The sequence below is a fragment of the Pelobates fuscus genome, chromosome 3 (assembly GCF_036172605.1).
Source record: "Pelobates fuscus isolate aPelFus1 chromosome 3, aPelFus1.pri, whole genome shotgun sequence".
Lineage (NCBI taxonomy): Eukaryota > Metazoa > Chordata > Amphibia > Anura > Pelobatidae > Pelobates > Pelobates fuscus.
The window spans coordinates 112,754,541-112,781,765 of record NC_086319.1 but is presented as its reverse complement, the minus strand read 5'-3'; the positions used below and the strand labels follow the sequence as shown (position 1 = coordinate 112,781,765).

The window sequence follows — 27,225 nt, the reverse complement described above, 5'->3', positions numbered from 1 at the left end:
GCAGGCTAGTTGGAGCGTTGCCGCATGTTCCCATTGCAACGCTCCACACAGAATTACGCTGCAGCCAGGCACATACTTCCCACCACTGGACTACCAGGGCTGGCTGTGTCCCCACCCTCCTTCACCAAAGGTAAGAAGAAGGGAGGGGGGATAAAGATTTTATGTATCTTTTTTTTATGTATCTTTACCACCCCCACCCCACACACACAGCACCCCTACTCCCCAACACACAGCACTCCTACACCCAACACACACAGTACCCCTACCCTCACACACACATCACTCCTCCCCCACACACACAGCACTCCCCACATACACAGCACCCCCACACATAACCCCCCACACACCAGCACCCATCCACACATCACCCCTCCCGCTACACACATAGCATCCCTCCCCCTACACACACAGCACCCCCATGCACACACACAGCACTCCTCACACACAGCACCCCCCCCACACACACACAGCACCCCTGAAACACACACAGCATCCCTCCCCCTACACACACAGCACCCCCACGCACACACACAGCACTCCTCACACATAGCATCCCTCACACACACACACACACACACAAACACATACACTGCACCCCTTAATGCAGTGTGTGTGTGCGTGTATTCAGCCGTCTGTATGTATTCAGTAATCTGTGTGTACTTGGCATTGTGTGTGTGTGTATATTCAGCGTTCTGTCTGTATGTGTTTTCAGCATTGTGTGTATTCAGTAGTCTGTGTATTCAGTAGTCTGTGTGTATTCAGCGGACTGTGTGTACGTATTCAGCAGTCTGTGTGTATGTTTGTAAATGTGTGTATTCAGCGGACTGTGTGCATGTATGCAGCGGACTGTTCATGCATTCAGAGGACTGTGTGTGTATTTAGCAGTCTGTGTGTGTATTCAGCAGTCTGTGTGTGTCGGTGTGTGTATGTATTCGTCAGTCTGTGACTGTATTCAGCAGTCTGTGTGTATGTATGTATGTATGTACTGCATTTGTTAGAGATACTAATAAATATAAGCTTATTTTTATCTATCATTTATATCATTATTTAAAATTTGTATAATTGAACTCTCTGTTGTTGTGTTCTTCTTTTAAAACAAAAGATGTTAATTAGTTTGGACAACTGTACAAGTTGTTTTTTTCTAAACTTAAACCTAAGTATTTAGGTTTAATTGCCGTGTTGGCACTTTGAGGAAAAGGTTCGCCATCACTGGGTAAAACCATTAACGAATGGTTTAATCTCAAAGGTTGCTCTCCAGCACCGGATCTCCCAGTCACCAGTGGTAATCTGTTTTTCCAATTCAGTTTGAGGAAGCACTTCTGCCAGGCAGGGTCACAGCTGATTGGCTTACAGAGGTCAGCTGATGCTCTAAGCCAATCAGCAGCTCCCCATTCATGAAAAGTACATATCTCATCCATACTAGGTTAAGGTAGATGAACACAGAATGTGGTCTGTATCGTTAAGGCAGAGCTCAACAACTCCCAGACACCAGGTTGCCACTGCGACTACGAATTTCGCCCTAGCCTCTGGGATTTGCCAGCTCTTTAGTTAATGTGGCCGGGGTAACTTTGAAGGTTGCTGGCCACCCTGGGGAGGATGGAGGCGGCCGAGAGCATTATAGGCTGCGCGTGAGGGAGCAGTAATATTCCTGCAGCTCCTCTCTCCTCCCTCGCACTGTCTAATGATACCGGGAGCAGAGAGGAGCTGCAGGTAGATTACTGCTGTCTCACACGCAGAACGAGAGGAACCCCACTGGACCCCAGGGAAAGATCCACTCAGCTCTCCCAAAGGTAGGAAGGCTGAGTCGGTTTCAATTAAAACAAAATGTGAGTGTGTGAGCCTGTCAGAGTGAGAGTGTGTGTGTGTGTGAGAGCCTGTCAGGGTGTGTGTGTGTGTGTGGGTGTGTGTGTTTGTGTGTGTGTGTGAGAGGCTCTTGCAGGGTCCAGCAAGCCTTTAACATAGGGGATAAGAAAATCTAAAATAAACAACATGCAATAAAGAAAGGATAAACTTAAGATGACTCTTTACAGGAAGTGTTTAGGAAGGCTGCGCAAGTCAAATGCAGGGACGTATGACTAGGGTTCATAAACACAGTGATTTAACAGTGAGGCTGCAGGGGCATGATCTATTCACCAAAACTGCTTCATTAAGCTAAAGTTGTTTTGGTGACTATAGTGTCCCTTTAAGAATTGCATTTTTCTTGTTGAAAATGACTGGCTCCTCCATTTTTTAGCTGGCTCCTAAATTCAAAACAAATTTGTCAAGCCCTGCGTCAAGGTACAGAACACGCTGCTCCCTATAAGCAGAGCTTGTGGCTCGAGTAATCTGCTTTATGGTGATAAGGAAAAAGCAAAAATTATAAAAGCAAAACATAAATACAAAAATAAAGGTAGAAATCTTTATTATGCTTTTGGCAGAAGACCAAAATTTTAGCTGGTGGTTACTTTCCTTGAGCTTAGCAGCAGCTCACATACGCTGTCCTTGTGTTCAGTATTGAGCCTTCCAGGGTCCAAGATTACTGAGGACAGAAGGATTTTTGCCTAGGCCTCATGCAAGTGAATGCAGCAAGATGACATTTGTAATATATTTTAATCTTGGGGTATCTTCTTTGCCCTATTGTTCCTCCTCCTCCTACTAGCTTGACTGCCTCAGACTTTGCAACTCACTTCACTGACAATATCACTACAATCAGGGAAGAGATCTCTCATCTTTCTTTTTCCCCTTACAATACTTTCCCTAACCTCACTTTCTCTGCTGTTCTATGTTCATTCGCACTTGCTACAGTGGAAGAGGTTTCTGCTCTGCTCCAGTCTTCCCACCCCACCACCTGCTCCCTAGATTAAATTCCCTTGCATCTCATCCGTACTCTCTCTTCTTCTCTTTCTCTACCTCTCACTAAAATTCTCAATCTCTCTCTATCCTCTGGCATATTTCCATCGCCCTTCAAACATGCAACTATAACCCCAATTCTAAAGAAGCTCAACCTTGACCCTAACTCCCCATCCAAGTACCGTCCTATCTTGCTACTGCCTTTTGCATCCAAAATCCTTGAAAGAGTTGTGTATGCGAGATTGGCAGACTTCCTCGAGTCCAAGTCTCTGCTAGACCTGCTTTCCATGCTAAGCACTCTGTGGAAACGGCACTGACCAAAGTATCCAATGATCTACTCGCTGCAAAATCTCGTGGTAGGTCTCCTTGACCTTTCTGCGGCTTTTGACAATGTTGATCATCAACAGCTTCTTCTCATTCTCCATAATCTCGGTCTATGAGATATTGCTCTCTCCTGGTGCTACTCCTATCTCTCCCAGCGCTCTTTCAGTGTTTCCTTCTTCTCCCCAACTCCTCTCTGTTGGTGTCCCCCAATGTTCAGTCCTTGGTCCCCTACTGTTCTCCAGCTATACTGCTTCCCTTGGTAAACTCATTAGCTCCTTTGGTTTCCAATATCATTTCTATGCGGATGACACGCAAATCTATCTGTCCTCTCCTGATCTCTCCCTATCCCTCTTGATTAGTGTCTCTGACTGCCTCTCTGATATTTCTAACTGGATGGCTTCCCACTTCCTTAAACTCAACTTGACCAAAACTGAAATTCTGGTCTTTCCTCCTTCAAGTGTTGCTACTCCTGTGTCTGTTTCCCTCCAAGTCAACGGTGCTACCATCAGCTCCACCACGCAGGCTTGCTGCCTAGGTGTTCTCTTTAACTCCGACCTCTCCTTCATGCCTCATGTTCAGTCTATCGCCAAATCCTGCCGCTTCCATCTCAAAAACATTGTGCGCATCCAACCCTATTTACGGCCAGATGCGACTAAGGTGCTGGTCCATTCCACTGTCCTTTCTCGCCTTGACTACAGTAATCCGCTTCTCAGTGGACTTACGTGCTCCCAACTTGCGTTGTTACAGTCCATAATGAATGCGGTGGTGAGGCTCATCTTCTTGTCCGCCCACACATCCCACGCCTCACCCTTCTGTCAGTTCCTGCATTGGCTTCCTGTGAGATATAGGGCTCAATTTAAAATTCTGGTTCTTGCTTTCAAATTTCTAAATAATGCTGCTCCCACCTATCTATTCTCCCTAATACACAATAATGTCCCGTATAGGGCCTTACGCTCTGCTGAAGACGTAAGTCTATCTTCTGTCCGTACTCACACATGTGATGCTCGCCTTCAAGACTTCTCGAGGGCTGCACCGTTCCTGTGGAACTTTCTTCCCTCCTCCGTTAGATGCTCACCCAGTCTCCACTCCTTCAAAAAAATCATTAAAAACCCATTTCTTCATAAAAGCGGATCAATTAAACTGGTAATAGCTCCTGACTGATTCCTCTCTTGCAACTGTCATTAGTCTAATACTATCCTTACCTTTTGTTTCACTTTACCCCACTCCCTCTAGCATGTAAGCTCATTGAGCAGGGCCCTCAACCCCTCTGTTCCTGTGTGCCCAACTTGTCTGGTTACAACTACATGTTTGTTTGTCCACCCACTGTGGCGCTGCAGAATTTGTTAGCGCTATCTAAATAATAACATGATAATAATAATCCTCACCAGTTTTTTTTATGTGGGGAAAAATATTTGCAGTAGTTTAGAAACAGTAAAATTATTTTCTGGAGGGGAGGATGATAAGCCAAAAAATATGGATATAAGTTAGTGTCTCTTTAATTATATAATAGGTTTTTCTGCAAGGCCCTTCTCCCCTCATTTGTAGCTGTTTAGCGGTGCTTAATTGAGAGAATATAGGTGTGTAAAAACAATTGGGCTGGTTTGAAATCTGTTTCATCATGTTTTGCACATGCCTCGTATCCTTTAAGACGGAATTTCTGGAATTTCCTTTGAGTTGCCATTTGGGCAACAGAGCTAGCTGCACATGAGTGGAGGCATGCTATTATTGCCTCTCTATTCAGGGGCCATTATTGGCTGATTGTAATAGGGTGTGTAGTTACAGTGCCCACAGGAGAGGGAATCAAGAAGCCATATTGGAAGTAACACAGAGAGCACGGCAGTAGCAACTCCAGGCTCCTGCCAAATGTAAATGTATAGTATCTCCCCCAATAGCCCTAGTTACCGCCTGAGGGCTGATTAAATAAGGGAGTTTACTCAACTATATAATTAATATATATAAATCCAGGGAAGTCCTTGGATGACATGGGGTGTGGAACATTTTTGACACAGAACACTGTGCTGCGTGTCACTATTAGTTTTAATAACTCCTACTGCACACACCAACCATTTTATTACTTTAACTGCCAAGTCACTCTACAGAGACACTCATGCTGTGGCTAGTTGAAAAGTTGTGAAGCTTCAAACTGCAGGACTGGGGCTGTGACTCTGAGGATTTTAATCTGTAATGATTGTTGATTAGATTAACCATGCCGCTACTTCTTGGCTCCATATTACCACTGCAGTTTAGTTATGTTGCCAGTTGCAAAGGAAAAATGAGTATCTATCAGTATCCTGCTGCTTTAACCCTTTGTACACTGTGTGCTGAGAGCTAATAGTAAGTCAGGAATAGCTGACTGTTTGGAGTCTTATCAATATCTTGATGCTTAAACCATGTGAGAACAGAATAACTAGCGTACATGCTTCATAACAGCAATATTTAATAGAAAGCCAAAGTTATCATAGCAGGATCACTACTGAAGATGAAATGTGTAAAGGAGAGCTAAGAGAGAGCTAGATAGATAGAGAGAGAGCTAAAGCATTTTACAGAGACATGTACTGTGTAGGAATTTCTACTCAATCACATCTATTTAATCACAGTGATCCTGGCTATGTGGGATAGTAATGAGTATCTCCTTATTGTGCCCAGCTTGGTGTGTTATTTCTCTGTATTTTACTCAGCTCTACCTGTATGCATTTGTATCTCTATAGTTGACCCAGCTCTCTGTGTTGTATAGGTATCTGTGTATTGTGCCCAGCTCTCTGTATTATATCTCAATTTTTTCTAAGCTCTGTTTGTGGTATTGCTCTCTCTGTATTGTACTGAGCTCTATTTACTGTATATACATATTTATGTTGTGCCCAGCATGTTTTATTGTATGAGCATCTCTTTGTTATTCTCAGCTCTCTGTATTGTGTTAGTATATCTGTACTGTATAAGGGAGATTAAAATTCTGGGGGAGAAGTCTGGTGCCCCACCATCATAAAACTTCACCAGCTTCTACTGCTAAATACCAAGTTGGTGAACTCTTCCAAATCAGCAATTGTGGACATACATCTTGCAATTCAGTTTTCAATCCATCAGAAATTGGTATATCATGAATAACTCCTCTCTGTGAGTACATATGGGGTTCATATACATAAAGCCGTGTTGGGTTGAGATGATATTTCTATCAATTTAGCCTCTTCTTACAAATAGTTTTGTAAAATTAGTACTCGTTCTAGTCATAGTTCTTGTATTGAGTGGTTAACCAAATTAGGGTCTTCCACAAGTTGTTTTCTCAAACTGAAAATGTTGAAAAAAGCATAAATCTGGTTAATGGCTTCCCTACCCCTTTTTTCAAAATAACTTGAGTATTAACTTGATCACCTGATTATAGTTACTTAAATCTGTGCACAGTAAGCCTAATTTAATATACTTAACAAAATATTTTATAAACCTACCTAATTACAGAGAAAAATCTTTAGATACAGTGCCAAAGTATTTTTGTTTTATGAGCAATGACTTTAAAGAGAAATCAATACATACAATCTTACATTATGTAAATACTGGGATACCTAAGCTATAGCACATTAGCTATTACTATAAAGTACCTTACATAAGGCTCTTATTTGGGGTATGCATTCAGGACAGGATATGGATGGTCCAGTAAAGTGCCAAGTTGATGGCCTGCCTTAAAGTGAGTAGTCTTTTCAAAAAAGGGCATTTCAGTATGGTCAAGTATACACAGTCTCTCTGGCTAGCCCCGCTCAGGATATCACATGCTCATTGCCCATGTGTGCAATTTGGGTAGTGAGAGCACATCTAAAGGAAATGTATGCACAGCGAAGCTAGGCATGGTGCCTGGTATAGTCCCATGACTATTAGATAAGGCATTTTAATCAGCCTTGCATGTACCCACCATTTTAAATCAATTATGTGTCGGTATGACTGATATCAGTTTATTGAACATTTCTACTTATCCTTTGTGATAAGTGGGATTTTGGATAGGGGGTAAATTATATATCTGATAATCCTCTTTTGAGGGAGGGAACTATGCATAACTGTTTCTGTATTCTCTCGTACAGATACACAAATTTAAGGTGGATATATATAACTTACATTTACATGTATTTCTTTTTTTAATGTATTATCTTTATAGTGCATTAAAATAGGACATTTTTCTTTAAGTAGCACAGTTGCTGCAAACTCAGCTGGTGGAGATCTCAAGAGAAAGACAAATCAATAATCACTGTCCTAGTTATTGAAAGTCAGGGTATACCATCATAATCGTGTCCTCATTATCCAGTTGTATAATATCATTACATTGTCCTCCAGTGACTTAGGTTACTGGAGGACAATGCATGATATTTATACAACTGGATAATCAAAGCCAAATTGAAAAATCAATGTGATTTTGTTTATGATAACTTTCAGTTATTTACCAACACGGAAATTGTGGAGAATCGCAAATTTTACACCCAACTGGAAAAAGTCACCAAATTTAACTGTTTTCTCTGCTTAGCTAGTTTGGATTAAACTATCGTTCACGTGAAAAGTGAAGTTAGGCAGAAGTAGTCAAGCTAAGTTAAAGGGACACTATGGGCTCTGCAACTGCTTCATCTCATTGAAGTGGCTATAGTCTCTGGAGTCGCTCTACTGAAGATTCACTTTTCACTTGGTTTTTGATTCGAAATATGTTGAAAAAGGTTGTATTCACTGTGAGCTACCCACGGGAAAACAGTGAAAAAATAAAACCATTTAAAAAAGCCACTCTACCTCCATTATTGGTTAAACCATTTTGCAACAATGCAGTATAATCTACAAATTCACTCTGAATTCCTGACAATTCTCACTTTAGTGAATTACGCTAACAATCTAGACTTGTATCCACATAGACCTGATAATCACAGAAACGCAGACACAAATCTGTACAAAATACATTTTCAAGGCATATTTGGTTATAAAGGTTATTGGTCACACTAATAAACACATGAACTGTCAATATGGATTGGTAACTGAAAGTTTGGATGTTTAACCCCTTAAGGACCAAACTTCTGGAATAAAAGGGAATCATGACATGTCACACATGTCATGTGTCCTTAAGGGGTTAAAAAGAAACATTTATACTTTAGCAATATTTCCCCTTTGTTGGTTTTACATATCTCGAACATGTGGTTAGTCCCTGACTGTTTTGTAAAAATAAACAATTAAAGGTGTTTGGAGAGAAAACATGCGCTTTGCACATCAAAAAATCACTTGTCTTCCTCTGAGCCGCAGAGCTTTATTTTACACAGATGTTTGTAACTTTCTAAAGTCCTGGTCATGCGGTTAAAAGCTTACTGTACACGTCATAGCAGAGGGCACAGTTTGTTATTGCTGTGTTTTGTGACTCTAGAAAAAGAGCTGAAAATGCCATTGATTGCAAGCATTTTGGCAGTGTGCGTGTGAAGTTATTGCCTGGCACAGAATAAATCACTTACAAGGGATTACAGAAAACCTCCACATCAGAGATCACTTATCTAACTGCTTTGCATCTACTAGGATTTCTACAGTTTGACACAAAGTAATCTAGTAAAGGTGAAAACGGTGTCAAAAGCAAAGATTATTTGTCACCCAGGGCGGAATAATCTGTTTGCCACCCTTAACCCTTGTGTGGCTCTTAACACCCTTTATATCCCTTTAACCTTTTACGCATGTGTGCCCTGGTGCAAAAATTGCCCAGGGCACCCCTGTCAATGTGTCTCATTCCCCCCAGCCCATCCATGTGTCTCATTTCCCCACATCCCCTCCATGTGTCTCATTCCCCCCAACCCCTCCATGTGTCCTATTTCCCACACCAGACTCTCCATGTGTCTTATTTCCGCCCAGCCCCTCCATGTGTCTTATTTCTGCCCAGCCCCTCCATGTGTCTCATTTCCTCCCAGCCCCTCCACGTGTCTCATTCCCCCCAGCCCCTCCACGTGTCTAGTCCCCCTACTCCTACATGTGTCTCATTCCCCTACCCCTCCATAAGTCTCATTCCCCTCCAGCCCCCTGTGTCTAATCCACCCATCCATGTGTCTCATTCAGCCCAGCTCCTCCATGTGTCTAATTTCCCCCCACCCCTCCATGTGTCTCTACCCAGCCCCTCTGTTTTTTTTTCCATCCTCCCAGCCCCTCCATGTGTCTCATTTCCTCCGGCCCTCCATGTGTCTCATTCCCAACCACCCGAATTTTAGGCCAAAATACTTGAGCTGGAAAAGTTTAAACATTTTTAAAATGTGGCTATTTTAACCTAAAATTTGCAATTTCATTTTCAATTATCCACAACTGGTGGCGTAGGGATGATTTGACCACAGGTGAAGAAATAAAAGAATGCCGCTAATCTTTATCACGTCATAACTACCATTCTACAGAACTAATAAAGTATGTTTGACATTTACAGTTTTATAAAATAGAGCACAGTATGAGGCAGTTACATTTAGAAATACTGAAAGCACAGTTTGTATTTTCCTTTAGAGATATAAAACTGTGAGATGGGATACTAATAACAATAAATGGAAATAAGCTTTTAACGTCTCACACTGAAAATAATGATGAAATTATATGTATTCAAAACACTCTGCCTGTGACACAATGGTTCATTCAGTTAGCAGAGTCTTATCTCCCCTGCTTTGAGCTGGAATACATTTCCACCAACAAAGGCTGCTGTGCAGAGTGGGAGGAGGGAGCATTATCCAAACAGTATTTCTGCAAAAATGCAGAGGGACAAAATGAAGCGCGAACAGCGAATTTGTTTCTTAGCAGGGTGATGGCCAGTTCTGGAGCAAGGGAAGGTCAGTGGGACTTTATAAGTCCATGGACTTTGTCAGAGTTATTTACTAATGCGAGAATTATTATTATTATTTTATTATTTATATAGTGCCAGCAAATACATAGCGCTGTACAATGGGTGGACTAACAGACACGTAATTGTAACCAGAAAAATGGACGCATAGGAACAGAGGTGTTGAGGGCCCTGCTCAATGAGCTTACATGCTAGAGGGAGTGGGGTATAGTGACACAAAGGGTATAAGTAGGGGTAATGAAATAGATTGCTCGAAAAGTATTCACTGAGAACTTATTTTTGATAGTTGCAGTAGAGGAGTCATGGGTGGTGGGGGGGAGGAAAACCTGCTAACAGTTTAAAGTATATGCTTTCCTGAAGAAGTGTGTTTTCAAAAAAATGTTTAAAGGAGTGGAGACTGGGTGAAAGTCTAATGGAGAAAGGAAGGGAGTTCCACAGAAAAGGTGCAGCCCTGGAGAAGTCTTGGAGGCGAGCATCAGATGTGGGAGTACGGACAGAGGATAGACGTAGGTCTTCGGCAGAGCGCAGGGACCTCGACGGGACATACTTGTTATTAGGGAGAATTGGTAGGTTGGAGCAGCATTATGTAGGGACTTGTAAGCAAGCACCAGAATCTTAAATTGAGCCCTATATCTAACTGGAAGCCAATGTAGGGACTGACAGAGGAGGGAGGTGCGTGAGGACAGGAAAATGAGCCTCGTCGACGCATTCTTTATAGTTTGCAGCAGTGCAATCTGAGAACACATAAGAACACTGAGAAGAGGATTGCAGTAGTCAAGGCGAAAAAGAACAACTGCATGGACCAGCACTTTAGCTGCATCTGGTGTTAAATAGTGGCAGATGCGAGCTATGTTTTTGAGATGAAAGCGACAGGATTTCGCGATCGAGTGGACATGAGGGGTGAAGGAGAGGTCGGAGTCAAAGAGAACACCTAGGCAGTGAGCTTGCGAGGTAGAGGTGATGGTGGCGCCGTTGACTTGAAGGGAGACAGACACGGGAGTAGCAACACTTGAAAGGGGAAAGACCAGAATTTCAGTTTTGGTCAAGTTGAGTTTAAGGAAGTGAGCAGAAATCCAGTTGGAAATCGTGGAGGGCAAGTCAGAGACACGAGTCAAGGTGGGCAGAGAGAGATCAGGAGACGTAAGGCAGATTTGTGTGTCATCGGACTATAAATGATAATGGAAGTCAAAGGAGCTGATGAGTTTACCAAGGGAGGCAGTATAGATGAAAAACAGTAGGGGACCAAGGACAGAACCTTGGGGAATGTCAACAGAGAGGGGCTGGGGAGAAAAAACAGAGCCAGAGAAAGAAACCCTGAAAAAGCGCTGGGAGAGGTAGGAGGAGCACCAGGAGAGATCAGTATCTCGTAGACCGAGATCATGGAGAATGAAAAGAAGCTGTTGATGATTCAAAGTAAATGTCAAATTTAAGGCCAAAATAGCCACACTTAAAAAGTTCTTAAAGTTTGGCTACTTTGGTCTTCACTTTAAAACTGACTTTGAATTTATGCTGGCTTTTCACTTTAATGAATAGCCCTTTGTGTCTACATAGTGTCAAGTTTTGTAGAAGTATATTCCCGTATAACAGGGCTCGACAAATCTCAGGCGCCAGGGCGACTAAATATTTTGCCCTGGCGCCGGGGATTGGTCAGCCCATTCCTTCCTCCTCCTGTCTCAATCCCTGTGCAGCGCTCGTTGGGCTTGGAGTAAGTGAAGGAAACTGTAATTACTTCCTCCCGGTGCAGAGGCAGCGCAGGAGAATGGCAAGCTAACCTGGCAGTACACCAGGTAAAGACTGCTATGCTCCCTGTCCCCATGCCGCAGAGCCGACCCTGCTCCCCGCCTGCCTCCCGCCAACATACTGCAGAACCGATCTTGCTCCCCCGCCCCCATGCCGCAGAGCCGGTTACCCTGTGTGACCTCAACGCCGGGAGGAAGTTATTACAGTTCCCTTCAGACACAGAGTTCCACAGGGCTGGAGAGACAGTAGGAGGCGGGCGAAGGGAGTCTAGAACAGCGTCTGCCTACTCCCATTAGCCACAGCCAGCTAACCAGATGTCACCTGCTGCTGCCTAGTCTCACTGGACCCCATGGGAGCCCAAAAGATAGAACGGTGGAAAAAAATATGTATTTTTAATTTCTGTGTATCTGTCGTGTGTATGTCTGTATGTGTATTTGTCTGTGTGTATGTATGAATGTTCGTCTTTGTGTGTGTATATATTTGAGTGTATCAATAATAATACTTTGTGTGTGTGTGTCTGTCTCTGGCAAGTTTGTGTGTCTGTTTCTGGCATGTGTGTGTCTCTCTGGCATGAGTGTGTGTGTGCTTGTCTGTCTCTGGCATGTGTGTGTGTGTCTGTCTGTCTCTGTGCCTGTCTGTCTACGTGTCTCTGTCAGTATGTGGTTGTGCCTGTCTGTCTCTGTCAGTGTTTGTGTGTCAGTGTGTGTGTCTGTATCTGTCAGTGTGTGTCTGTATCTGTCAGTGTCTCTGCCCTTCTCCGTGTCTGTCTCTTTCAGTGTGTGTGTCTCTGTCAGTGTGTGTGTGTGCCAGTCCGGGTGTCTGTCAGTGAATGTGTATTTTTAGGTCACCAGCGCTTTCCGATCGCATTGGGAATTATGTTTTTACTCCTCTTTTTTTCCAGCGCTGTGCCGGCCTCCGTAGCTAAGATTATTAATTACCAATCAGTATCTCCTCATAGAGATGCATTAAATCCATTTAAAGCATCTCTATGGGAAACGTTCAGTGCCTCCATGCAGAGCGTGGAGACACTGAATGTAGGTGCTGCACATTGTGGACTAAGATAGCATACACTTTAGTGGTCACCCGAGTGACAGCCACTAGAGGTGTTACTAGGCAGCAATGTAAAAACTGCCTGATCTCCGAAAAGGCAGCTTTTACTATGAAAAGTCTACAGGGACAGGCTATATACACCAGAGCCATTACATTAAGCTGTAGTGGTTCTGGTGACTATAGTGTTCCTTTAAGAATTGTATTTTTGTCGTTGGAGGAAAAAAACTGGCTCCTAACTTTTTTAGCTGGCTCCTAGATTAAAAGCAAATTTGTCAAGCCCTGCCGTATAAGAAATAAGTTTAGTTCTTCTACTTTTCTGCTTCACTATCATAACATCTTAATGGCACCATACGTGTAGAACCTTCCTAACTGGCTGTATTTTAAAACTATTATTTGATTTTGACCATGGTTCTAAATAATGAATGCAGCACTCGAAATTACTGTAAATTCAAATCTAGTTATAGAATACACTTCCAGTTCTGGCCCAGCAGTGCATTCCCTGCAATATTTAACTCCATCGGGAGAAGGAGTCAGAGAAATCCTTTGACACCATGGTAGACCTGAAAAGGAACAACAGCTAAAATGTTGCTGATCTATTTGTGTGCTATGGATTGGCAACCCATGAGTGCTGTTGGTTGTGTTTGCCAAATAATTTACATATATCAATTTCTGTGTAAAGCTGGAACATCTTTGTGATGGCCATATTCCTAGTCCAGGGGTAGGCAACCTTTTAGCAGTCCTGTCCCAAAACCAGATCTTGAAGTCCCTTGCGTGCCAGCTCTAAGTATTTTAAATTGAGCAGTGTATGTTGCAGTTTGTTATTTCTGGGGGCTGTAGTTGCTTTGTGATGTTGTATTTGTATGTATGTGGGCTGTTATATTGTATATGTTTATGAGTAGTTTGTGGTATTGTGTGTGATACATATGAATGTGGGCTGTGTATGCGGCTGCTTGTGGTATTGCATGTGAGAGGCTGCTTGTGAAATTGTGTACATCATGGGTAGTCAACCTGGTCCCTACCACCCACTAGTGGGTGGTTTGGGATCTCAGGTGGGCAGTGGTGGGTTTCGCAGAAAACGCCAGAGTGGCCTTGATGATTCTTTCATCTACCCTGCCGGTCCATGCAGAGCCAGCATTGCTGTAAACCCTTTTTTTAAGCCTTGCTGTAAGCCCTGGCACTTAGAGTCAGCATGCAGCCAGAGGAGCTGCAGGCTAAACTGAACATGCCACCACTGGACCATCAGGGTTTGCAGCATTATTTCACCCCTCCCTGGTAAAAGCTAAGAAGAAGGAAGGGTAAGACTTTAGACATATTTTCACATCTTACCCACCTACACACAGCATAGACCCTGTGCATCCTTCACACACAAACACACTACACCCCTCACACACACTGACCCCTCAGACACACATATTACCACCCTCACACACACACTGACCCCTCACACACACTGCCCCACACTGCCCCCTCACACAAACACTGCACCCCTCACACTCAAACTGCCACCCTCACACTAAAATTGCCACTCTCACACGCTGCACCCCTCACACACTGTGCCTGTTACACACGCACACTGCACCCTTCACACAAACACAGCAACATTTACATACATACAGCACCCCTCACAAACACAGCACCCTTCACACACACTCTGCACCCGTCACACAAAATGCCCCCTTACACAAACTGCACCTCACACACACACACACACGCACACACAAACACACACACACAGCACCCTTCACACACACTCACACACACAATTCCCCCTGTCAAGAGAGAAGAACAGTACCCTCCCTCCACAGGGGCAGGATGTGTTGCAGGGAGTGGAGACAGCCCAACAGCAACAGGAGTTAATGGGAGTAGAGATGGTCGGTTCCCCTCCCCAGCGGCAGCTAAAGCAACCGGAATTGGAGACAGTCGTTCCCCCTCCCCAACAGCAGCCGGAGTTACTGGGGGTGGTGACAGTCGGTCCCCCTCCCCAGCGGCAGTGCTTGTTACAGAGAGAGGAGACAACTGGTCTCTCTCCCCAGCTGTAGTGGACAGTGCAGGGAGTGGAGACAGTCAGTCCCCCTCCCCAGCGGCATGAAAGCTATTGTGTTAATTGTATTATGTAAAAGCTATTGTGCTTTGTGTCTTGGTGTCCAGCAGGAAATTAAGTTATGTCTTGACCCAATTATGTCCCAGACTTCCAGGCCACTTATGTGTGACTTCTCACACCTTACAGAGTAGCTGTGCTAGGGTCCCAGCTTCAAATAGGAATTTAGGTTGTAAGCTCTGACCTCTCATACAATCAAATGTACCCCTTTTGAAATTGACAATACCAACTCTACCAGGCAGCCAGTTCATATATGCACGAACATAACTTTTGTTTTACCAAACCGATCGGAGTGCTTTTTGGATAAGTTGTGTGTTTAGATCGAGGCTATTCGAGAATATCATTTTTGTGGGGTTCCGATGCCATTGTCATGTATTTTTGTGATATGTAAACATTGTTTCTAAGTTTTCCTATTTGAGAAATAATTTGATTAGCTTAATTGGAGCTCAATTATCTCTCAAACACAATGGCTTGTGGGAAGGAAAACTCTGTGATTTACTATAAGAAACCCCATGCTAGCGGCACTGCATAAGAAACTGAGTGTCAGGATTACTACTTGATCCAGCAAGTAGAATTGTGTAGCACAGAGGACTAATAGGTAACGTATTACCGGGCCTTAGAAAGGCCGGACTAACATACTAACGTACTTGCGCCCATTATATTGGGGAAACTCTACACAAAGGAAATACTTTTACTATATTCAGCACATCTGGAATTAGGACTAGTGGAGGATTAAAGAAATAACAGCAATAGACTCACGACACCCCCTCACACACATACTACACCCTTCACACACAGTACCTGTCACACACCCAGCATCCCCTCACACATGCACACAGCCCCTCATCACACACGCACACACTGCCCCTCTCACACACGCACACACTGCCACATTTACACACACACTGCACCCCTCACACACACTGCACCACTCACACAAACTGCACCACTCACACAAACTGCACCTTTCACACACAAACACACACAGCACTTCACAGACACACATAGAAAAAAAGTAGAATAGAAAATGGGGAAAAAAGGGAAAAAACTGATCAATTTAATTAAATTTTTTTTTTTTAAACTCTCCTTTCTAAAATAAAAAAATCGCACTTGCGCTATAAAATTAGTTACTGTGGCACTGGTGAGTGGTAAAACTTTTTTACCATCAGCAAAGATGCAAAAGTGGGCGGTAGTTATTAAAAGGTTGACTATATATACATATATGTGGATTGTCAAGGGTATTGTGTTTCTGGGTACTGTGTGTGTGTGTTTGTGTGTGGGCTGTAAAATTGCGCTATAAAATTAGTTACTGTGGCACTGGTGAGTGGTAAAACTTTTTTACCATCAGCAAAGATGCAAAAGTGGGCGGTAGTTATTAAAAGGTTGACTATATATACGTATATGTGGATTGTCAGGGGTGTTGTGTTTCTGGGTACTGTGTGTGTGTTTGTGTGTGGGCTGTTTGTATTATTTGTATGAGGAGGAGGCTTCTTCTGCAGCTCTGTGAATATCTAGAAGTGTGGGTGGCTTTGTGGGGTCCAGTTGTTGACTAGGCTGGTCAAGGGCTGGAGTTGAAATAGCTACTGTGGGTTGCTCTACTCCAGTGCGGATTCCCGTTCACAAGTATTGGGAGAAAGTGATCTAAAAGCAGGTTAAGTGCTGAAATGCATACATTGAGGTTTGTCCCTCACCACCTGCAATCACTGCTCGGTTTGCAGTAGCAGATATCTGAATTCCCACTCCTGATAGGCCAGAGCCTGTTTGGTTCTGGTAGCCTTGAGTGCCATACTGAGTCAACTCGAGTGCAATGCATAACACACGTGCCATAGGTTGCTGACCTAGTTGCTGGTCTGTTGCTGTCCACCTCTCACACACTCAGTGTCAGGCAGCATGTGGCACTTTGTTACCTGTTTAAATCAGACATTAATGATATTTGGCATTAAACACTTACTATAATGGATGAAAAAAACTGTTTGAAAGCTTAGCGGGTATCTGGCTGGAAAAAAATCTGTTAGAAGTAGTAATTGGTTTACAAAACTGTTCCAGGATAAATTCAAAAATTATACTTTTCTTTTTTTTTTCTTTTTTGGTTAATCATAAAACTTAGCATTTTATTAACCCTAAATGTTTACTGGCATTATCACTGTTTTTGTAAAATATTTTTACTATTATGTAAGTGGCCTAAATATAAATTACAATTAAAGAATACATTTGGATTCTTTTGTAAAATTCTATAATTGCAATTACACTGATCAGCCACAACATTAAATGAACAGTATAGGGTCAGGAACACAAACATGTATTCCTGACCCTATAGTGTTAAAACCACCATCTAGACACCCGTACCACCCTAAATATAGCAAAACCTTACCTTTTTTCCAGTCTTCTGCTGCCAGCTCTGACCCTGATCTGCTTTGCCACCATTATGGCTGTAAGAGCATTGTGAAAGATGTAGTCCACAACATCTGGAGTGCCTAAGGTTGCCTACCCCTGTGCCTTGGCTGTAATATAAAAACTGCCATTTCTCTGAAAAGAAATGGCAGTTTTTATATTACCCGAAGGGAATGATTATACTCATCAGAACAAATACAATAAACTGTGGTTGTTCTTGTGACTATATTGTCCCTCTAAAACCACTTGTAGGTGAAGTGAATAACATATTGTTACCTCCTGTCCGTTGTTCACACCCGTACAGCCAACTCACGCTTCCAGGACTTCTCGCGGACGTCTCCCTTCCTATGGAATAGCCTGCCTACCGCCATCAGACTCTCCCCTAGTCTTGCATCTTTTAAGAAGTACCTTAAAACCCATCTCTTTAGGAAAGCTTATGGCCTCCCAGACTAACCTCTACCTCACATACCTGTCTCTTGCACTCTCCTAAAGGGCAACACTCTACTCTCTCCTCCAGCTCTGCTTTACTCCCACCCTATTTGATTGATATTTCCTGTCCTATTGTGTTTTACACCCCACCTCCTATAGAATGTAAGCTCGTTTGAGCAGGGTCCTCTCCAACCTATCGTTCCTGTAAGTTTTTTGTTATTGTCCTATTTATAGTTAAATCCCCCCTCTCATAATATCGTAAAGCGCTACGGAATCTGTTGGCGCTATATAAATGGCAATAATAATAATAATGGCACCTGTCAAGGGGTGGAATATATTAGGCAGCAAGTGAACAGTTTGTACTTAAATTGCATGTATTAGAAGCCGGAAAATAAGCAAGCGAAAAGATCTGAGTGTTTTTGACAAGCGCCAAATAGTGATGGCTAGACAACTGGGTCAGTGCATCTCCAAAATGGCAAATCGTATTGATATGCAGTGGTTAGTACCTACCAAAAGTGGTATAATGAAGGACAACCAGTGAACCGACTTCAGGGTCATGGGCGCCCAAGACTCATTGATGTATATGGGTAGCAAAGGCTAGCCTGTCTTGTCCAGTCACTCAGAAGAGCTCCTGTAGCCTGTACTGTAGCCTTTTGCAGGCCATGATAGAAATCTGTGAGAACACACACTGCACTGCCTGGTGCACCAGAATTGTTTGCCTGGGGAAGAGATGGCAGCAGGATGTACTATGGTAAGAAGGCAGACCAGTGGAGGCAGTGTTTAGTTCTAGGCCAGTGATGGCGAACCTATGGCACGCCGTGCCCTCTCTGTGGGCACTCGGCCACAGGTCCGCCATCACTGCAGAGTAGGCACCTGCCTGCCCGAAACGGCAGGCGCCTACTCTGCTTCCGTGTCGGGAGGCAGGGGGAGGGATCTGTGATGCTGATCCCCTGTCCTCCCGCTCGATGCTGTGTGGAGCGTTGCCGAGCGTTACCATGGCAACGCTCCACACAGCATCGCGCGGGAGGACAGGGGAGCTGCTTCACAGATCCCTCCCCCTGCCTCCCGACACGGAAGCACTGCCTGCCACCACCGGACCACCAGGGATGACGGTACCACCACCGGACCACCAGGGATGGCTGTGTGTCCCCGTCCCCCCACTTCATTAAAGGTAAGAAGGAGGGAGGGGGGGGATACACAGCACCCCTACCCCAGAAGTACCCTTACCCCCCCAGCACCACCCCTACCCCCCCAGCACCACCCCACCCACCCAGCAGCACCCTACCCCCCACAGCACCACCCCACCCCCCCAGCAGCACCCTACCGCCCCCAGCACCACCCCCCCCCAGCAGCACCCTACCCCCCCCCAGCAGCACCCTACCCCCCCCCAGCAGCACCCTAACCCCCCACAGCACCCCTACCCCCCCCACACACAGTATCCCTACCCCCCACAGCAGTACCCATACCCCGTTGGCACTTTAAGGAAAAAAAAGTTGGCATGTATTGCGGTTTGGGCACTCGGGCTCAAAAAGGTTCGCCATCACTGTTCTAGGCAATGTTCTGCTGGGAAACCATGACACACAACCTATCTAGAGATTGTTGCAATCCTATTACACCCTTTTATCGAAATGGTGTTCCCTCATGGTAGAGGTCTTTTTCATTAGGATAATGTATTCTGCCACGCTGCAAAGACTTCAAGGTGTTGCCCTGTCCTCCAAATTCCCCAGATCTCAATCCGATTGAGCATCATTGGACTGTGATGGAAAAAACAAATCCGATCCATAGAGGCCCCACCAATTTACAGGACGTAAAGGATCTGCTGCTAATCTGCATATTTACGAACCTCAATATGCTTACATTGGTAAACTGTACATTTGAGGTGGCGTTTAACATCTCTTGTATATTTAATTCAATTTAGGTTACACACCATGATAAGTGAATTCTTCCAGTTGATACCCACCTCAAGCTATACTTGGATGGACCCCTAATTTCACAATGGTAGCATTAGACTTCCTACTAACCACTTAGTTTAAATAACAAAAAGGCAAAAGATGGAACAGCGCTAAGTTATAAAAAGGAGGGGGGAGGCATCACTCCTCAATGGGTAAATTCTCTCCTAGATACCCAAAGAAGGAAACAGACAATATACAAAACACAGAGAGAAGGGTGCGCCAAGGGAAAAGGGATGAAACAAAAATTAGAGAACTTTGTGGGTGTGACAAAATATAATAAGATATACTATAAAAAAAACTGTCCAAAATATCAGAGAGAAAAAGTCCAAATAGTCAACCTTGATGAATGATGGGATGATTATGCCTTGCATGGTATGTTGATCAGCTTAGGTGAGTATGTCATCCGATAAACTCATAAATTCAGGGACATATGAAAAAAGAAACAAAAGAGACTCCAATGGTGCAGTGCGTCTTGGTACAGGTATTAGTATATAGAGGTAAGTCTAAAGAAGTGCCTACTCACGTGGCATAGAGCTAAGACCAGCTCTGGTATAGATTGCCTGCAGTGGTATTGATCCCCCACTTATGGGAAAACAGAGGGGCGGTATTGGTATCAGCAGGGGTTAGAAACCTCAGGTATATATAAAAAATAGAAAAGTACAACAATAGTACTCACTGTATAAAATATAATAAAAACCAAAAAGTTATACTCACATTTAACTGAGCAGACAACCCGCTCAGTTATATAGGCGTGGGTGGTATAATCCCCACCAAGGATACGTGGTGAGGTCCTTATTTAGAAATGATGGATCAGGATGCCAGGTAAAAAAAAAAATAAGAAAAAAAAAAGGTTCTGGTACAATAGAGTATAAAAAAAGTAACCAACAACCTTTTATTGTAACAAAATAAAATCAATCCACAACGCGTTTCACTCGGTGGGCTTTTTCAAGTGGTATCTTATTATATTTTGTCACACCCACAAAGTTCTCTAATTTTTGTTTCATCCCTTATCCCTTGGTGCACCCTTCTCTCTGTGTTTTGTAACCACTTAGTTTACCTATAATAACAGTTGGTTTCATCTTATGGAACACTGCTGCTACACAGCGCTGCTACAATTCTGGCAGGGGCAGAATTGTAATAGCACTTTTTTGCACATCCCTTATTTGGTCCCACATATACTTGCTCCATTTCTGTTTCCTCACCTTGCAATAGTTTGAGAAAAGCACCCGGACTACAGCATAAGTGGGGCCCATTCACTTTGTTCCTGCAAAGGGTGTAGTCACTATCTTTATTGAGGTGTAGAGATAGGATGCAGATTACCATTATTATGTTTTCTCTTCCTTCCTCTCTTTCCTCATTCGAGTCTTTATAGTCACTGTGTGATGGGCTTGTTTTATAGTGATTTTATCTTCCTAGTTCCTAGTCAGTTAGGGTTTCCTTTTTCATTCCTTACTTTCCACAGAGCCTTTGCCCTTTTGTTCTCCCTATGTTTAAGGGGTATCATTGAGATTTATTTTCTATTAGAATATATATATATAAATATTTATCATTTTATTCCCATTTAATTTTATTTAAAGAAATAGTCAGTTTTGCAAATGTATGCGTAGTTTGAAAGATCTGATAATTCCTCACCACCACACTCACTTATTTGATTGGACCCCTCAGATTGTTCAGTTGCGTAACCTCAGATTCTGAGTCCCAATCGTTGTCATTCGTTTTTTCTTTTCTTTGCTCCTACCACATATTTCCTCTTAGCTTTTCTCCGGTTTGAGGCCTTCAACGAGAGTAGTGATTAGGAACGATGAGTTGCTCTCCTGTCTCTGGGCGAATGATCTGCCAATACATGGCCCCTAGTCCTTTGCACATTGTCTTTTTGACCAAAAATGGGCAAATGCTATAGTTCTTAGTTTAGTGAATAACCGACTTGTGGTGAGTTTCAGTAAAATAAGATATTTTGGAAACAAAAACTTTGAAAATCTCATTCAAGTCTTATGATATAGTCTAATTTTTACAAGTCGATACTCATACTAGAAGCTGTATAGTTAATAGAACCAATGGTATTGTTGTGGTTTTCAAAATAAGCTGACTCTGAAAATAATACAATATTATGCTGAAATTGCTCTCATGTTTTCCAGTTTATTTTAGTTCATTGACCAATACACCAATCAGATACAGATACAGCCCTCTGTCGTATCATTAACCAATGCAGAGTGTCGATGCAATTACACCCCATAAACCAATCAGAGTGTAGGTACAAGCACTTTTAATTAATCAATTGGAGTAGAGGTACAAGCACTACCCGTATACCAATCGAAGTGCAGGTACAAGCACTACCCATATACCAATCGTAGTGCAGGTGCAAGCACTACCCATATACCAATCAGAGTGCAGATACAAGTACTACCCCTATACCAATCGGAGTACAGGTGCAAGCACTACCCCTATACCAATCGGAGTGCAGATACAAGCACTACCCCTATACCAATCGGAGTGCAGATACAAGCACTACCCCTATACCAATCGGAGTGCAGGTGCAAGCACTACCCCTATACCAATCGGAGTACAGGTGCAAGCACTACCCCTATACCAATCGGAGTGCAGGTGCAAGCACTACCCATATACCAATCGGAGTGCAGGTGCATGCCCTCTGATTTTCGGTTGTCTTTTGTTTTTTATTAATTTGAGTACGGTAAGTATTAATTTGAGTGTGAATGGATATATATAAGTATACTCATGGTGACTTTATGAGAATGGTGTTAATTTGATGTTCTTTTCCTGTAAAATGTAACATTGCAATATAATTGCTTTGGCATAATACTCAAAGTTGACCTAGAGAGTTATACTTCAATTGAACTTCCTGTTGTATTTCTCACAGTCTCTTATTAACTCTTTGTTCCTTGCAGAGTTTGCCTTTTCGTTATTTGAAAAGATGCAGACACAAGAATTCTTCCAGATCTTGAGGTTCCCAGCATTTGACGATTTTGGCACTGCTTTGAAAAGTCTGCCTACAACTACTCTGATAGGAATAGGTGCTTGCGCTGCAATAATTACATATTGGCTAGCCACTCGGCCTAAACCAGTGGCACCACCATGCAACCTTTTGATGCAGTCTCAGGAAGTTGAGGTAAGAAATACAGAGTATGTTTCCTATGATGCTGGAACGAATCGCTTCACTTAATTTATTGCCATATGTATATCGTTTGCAGGACCAGTGAGTCATGTTGGGTTATTAAAGTCAACCAATCTGAGCCTCCCTAGAGAAATTGATACCTCAAAAAATAGATTTTTATAGAAATTGAAGCTGTCTAGAGGGAATTCCGGACGCATAACAGTTTATAGATCAGCTAAACTGGTTAAAGAGCTACTCTGTCACTTTCAGTGACCTCTCAAGGTGACAGGTCTGTTTAATGTCTGTCAGCCCAGTGGAGAAGCTAAAGAATAATATGCTTTCTTGAAGCTATTCCTCATAGTTGCTGTCCTCTTATTTTCTCATTCTGTCCACATCATTGTTTTCCATATGCAAGAGTAGAAAACAGAGTTCTATAGAAGGTCATACAGAATATTCACCATATCATATTACTGGCTGGCTTTGGGTAAATAAAAATATAATAATTACAAGCAAAAAAAGGGCGCTATGTGATTATAGTGACCAAGAATATCTATAGTTATAGTGATCAAGAATATCTATAGTTGGGTAAATGTGATGCTGGGAAAATAGCAAACATAAGCCTATACATTAAAGCTGCAAACAGTGACACTTTAATAGTGAAAAAATAGTATATAAAAATACATGCTATACAAGGTATATATATAAAAAATTGGCTTTTTCTATGAAAATATTTAAACTAAAAATTTTATTTATTTTAAATCACCCTACCCACTCCCATCACCCCCAAAAAAGGGAGATATTCAGCAAGTAGCCTCTCCTCTTTCTCCACACCATAGGCAAAAGCAGGCATAGGCAACCTTTGGCACACCAGATGTTTTGGACTACACCCCCCATGATGCTTTGCAAGCATCATGGATGTAAGAACATTATGGATGATGTAGTCCACAACATCTGGAGTGACGAAGATTGCCTAAGCCTGGGCTAGAGAGTAATAGAAACAGAGCCTGAAGATGGCCATTCTCCTGGCCTTTAGGCTTATCCCCTTTTAATAATCATATTGTTCCCATGAAGGGGTTAACCCCATTTATATGACCAGGAGATGCCCACTCACCTTGTTCCTGAAGGGTAATGTGATTGGTTGGCTTCCAAGCTTAAAAGACAACTGTCACCTAAAAAATTTAAATAATATAATAAACCTTTTATCATGTTTTGAAAGGAAATACTTTTTTTTTTTTTTTTTTAAATATGAAATATATGCATTATATGATTGGATCCTTTCGCCATATACCTTGGGTCAGACAGATTTTAAAAACAGACAGTCTCCTGTGCAGGGAGTGAAGCAGGGAAGATCATGGAGACTAACTGTTAATTCTTAAACACTGTCTGACTCAAGGTGCATGTACACTGATCAGCCACACCATTTAAACCACATGCCTAATATCCTGTAGGTCCCTCTCGTGCTGACAAAACAGCTCTGATGTGTTGAGATATGAACTCCACAGGACCTTTAAACGTGTCTTGTGGTATCTGGCACCAAGACATTAGCAGCAGATCCTTGAAGTCCTGCAAGGTGCAAAGTGGGGATCAGATTTGTTGTTCCAGAATTATATATGAAGAATTTGGAGGCCCCGGCAACACCTTGAACTCTTTGTCATGTTTCTCAAACCATTTATGAACTAGTTTTGCAGTGTGGCAAAATCCTGCTGAAAGAGGCCACTGACATCAGGGAACACCATTGCCACGAAGAGATGTATATGGTCTGCATCAATCTCTAGGTAGGCAGTACATATCAAAGAAACATCCACATGAATGCCATGACACAATGTTTCCCAGCAGATCATTGCCCAGAGCATAACACTGCCTTCTCCCCATAGTGCATCCTGCAGCAATATGTTCCCCAGGTAAATGACACCCAACAATGCACCTGATCTAAAAGAAAATGTGATTCATCAGATCTTCTTCCATTCCTACATGGCCCATTGAAGGTGCTTTTAACGGTAGACAGGCATCATCATGGGCACTCTGACCAGTCTGAAGATACGCAGCCCCTGCGATGCACTGTGTGTTTTGACACCTTTCTATCATGGCCAGTATTGAGTTTTTCAGCAGTTTGAGCTATAGTAGCTCTTTTATAAGATTGGACCAGACGGGCTAGCCTTCACTCACCATATGTATCAATGAGCCTTGGGCATGCATTACCCTGATGCCAGTTCTTTGGTTACCCTTTCTTGCACCACCTTTGATAGGTACTAACCACTGCAAAACAGGAACATTCCACAAGTCGTCTAGCCATCTGACCCAGTTGTCAAGCCATCTCTATTTGGCACTTGTCAAAGTCACTCAGATGTTTTTTTGCCTATTTTTCCTGCTTACAACACATAAAGTTCAAGAGTTGATTGCTCACTGGCCGCCTGATATAACCCACACCTTGACAGGTGCGATTGTAACAATAAAATCAAAGGTATTCACCTGCCAGTGGCTCTTATGTTCTAGTGTATATGTCTTAAGGATCCAGTAGGGATATGGTTTTCTCTTATTTTAAATATACTTAATTTAAAAAATAAAAAATGAAAGGATTATTATATTTAAAAAAATAGTTCACAAGTGACCGTTGTTCTTTACATGGATTAAATCATATTTGAAATATTATCGTTGATATTTAACTCATACTCATTTGTGATTTGTTCCAGGGCAGTAAAGGTGCTCGCCGTTCCGTTTTAGGAGATGGTCCTGAGCAACTTACACATTATTATAATGATGCCAGGACCATGTATGAAGTATTCATGAGAGGATTGCACATTTCAGGTGAGACCCGAACATGCTTTCTAAACGCTAACATTCTCATTAATATTGTGAAGCAACTATGAATTGCCACCCATGAGCTCAGAAATATCAGTGTATGTGTGTGTGTGTCTGCTGTCACTTATGTTTTGTCTCTGGTTGTCTCTAAGCTCCCCTTCACTCTATGTCCATCTTTGATGTTTTACTTTGTATATGTTTCTTTTGTATGTTTTCTGCTCCCTCCCATTCATTTATGTCTCTCTATCTGTGTTGAAACTCCCTTTCCTTTTATGGACTTTTAACTGCCTCCATATAAGTGTTTGAAAACAAATTATTGATAGTTGCCCTGATATCTCAAGCAACTCAAGGCCTCTCAGAATTATTAAACAAAACTATGGTAACAGGCAACATGGTGCAGAAATAGAAATGATTTGGAAATAGGAAGGATTTATTTGTTGTAGACAGCTCCAAGAAACAATGTTTCGGCTATTGAATGCTTTAACGGGACACTCAAAGCACCAAAACAAATTTGTTAGTGGTTTTGGTGTATAGATTGTGCTATTTCAGTCTCACTGGTCACGTATTTGGTATGTAGGAGCTCATTCACTTTTCTTATGCAGCACTAGCCACACTCACACAGCCTACCTTCATACTTCTTGAAAACAAGTTCAATTTTTTTTTAACTTTCCTTATTGTGTGTTTAATTTAGAATAATTGTTTGCTCCTGCTTTGTTAATTCCTTACTAAAACCTACAGCAATCTCTTATGTGTGATTAAAGTTATATTAACAGAGCAGGAAATAAGAACTTTTACTAAAGTAAACACACTGTGCTGTAAAAAACGAAACCATTTTTGTAAAGGTTGTGTAAGTCACAACCAGGCAATACTTTATATCAGAGGATTGTGTTCCTTAATTGTTCTGCAAAGTTGTAGATGATTTGCAGTTCCCTCTGGCATGGAGCACCCTTGATAAGGAATGGGACACTATGCCCTCCCAGAGTGCAGTGCTGTGTCGTTCATTTCTTAGAATTACTAGCCACTAGGACTTCCCTTATGCAAGGGTGAGCATGGTTTTCCAAGCGGAACTAAAATACTGCATACATAATGACATCTTTTTTGTTTCCCTGGTGGTCAAGTGTCCTTAGTACAAATTGTATGCATTTCTCAGGACAGGTAGTAAAATGAAGCTTGAGCGTTTTGCTCAAATGTCGTGCTCAGCACTACTGACGAGCTCGGCATATGAGCAGATTGAATTGGCAGAAATTTTGGTTTTCTTTCTATTAAAAAAGGCTTCTTAAACTATTTGTATAATGGAGAATCAGATGGTTGAAGCAGTCATCTCATTATTGAACATTACATTCCGTTCTTTTAAATTAGTTTTATGCAAGTGAGATAACACACTGGTTGTCTCACTACATGTAGTGTTTCATGTACCTGTATCCAGTAGAGGTAAACAAACCTTTTATCCTTCTGAGGTCAATAACTGGAATATGATTAATTTGGGAAACGCTCATGAAACATCAATACCCCTGGATGTGCTTTAAAACTAGTGAAAACCCCAGCCGCTTCATTATGATTTCTAAAGATTTTAGCTAATAATTAGCTAATAATTAGAACAATAAATATCTTATTTGTTTACAATATTTCTGAGAGACGTTGTTGGTCCCGTAGCTAAATAAGTGGAAGACGTTGTACTTGTTTTAGATATGTATTATTT

At 42.3% G+C, this 27,225-nt stretch overlaps 1 protein-coding gene across 4 annotated transcripts in view; it reads left to right on the top strand.

Annotated features, from left to right (window-relative positions):
• Nucleotides 1–27,225, top strand: part of ACSL6 (acyl-CoA synthetase long chain family member 6) — a 193,465-nt gene that overhangs the window by 106,821 nt on the left and 59,419 nt on the right. For all 4 annotated transcript variants that reach the window (XM_063447422.1, XM_063447423.1, XM_063447424.1 and 1 more), the window contains exons 2-3: nt 22,522–22,742; nt 25,418–25,532. In XM_063447422.1, the coding sequence (XP_063303492.1) occupies nt 22,522–22,742; nt 25,418–25,532 (336 nt within the window). The remainder of the gene's footprint in view (nt 1–22,521; nt 22,743–25,417; nt 25,533–27,225) is intronic.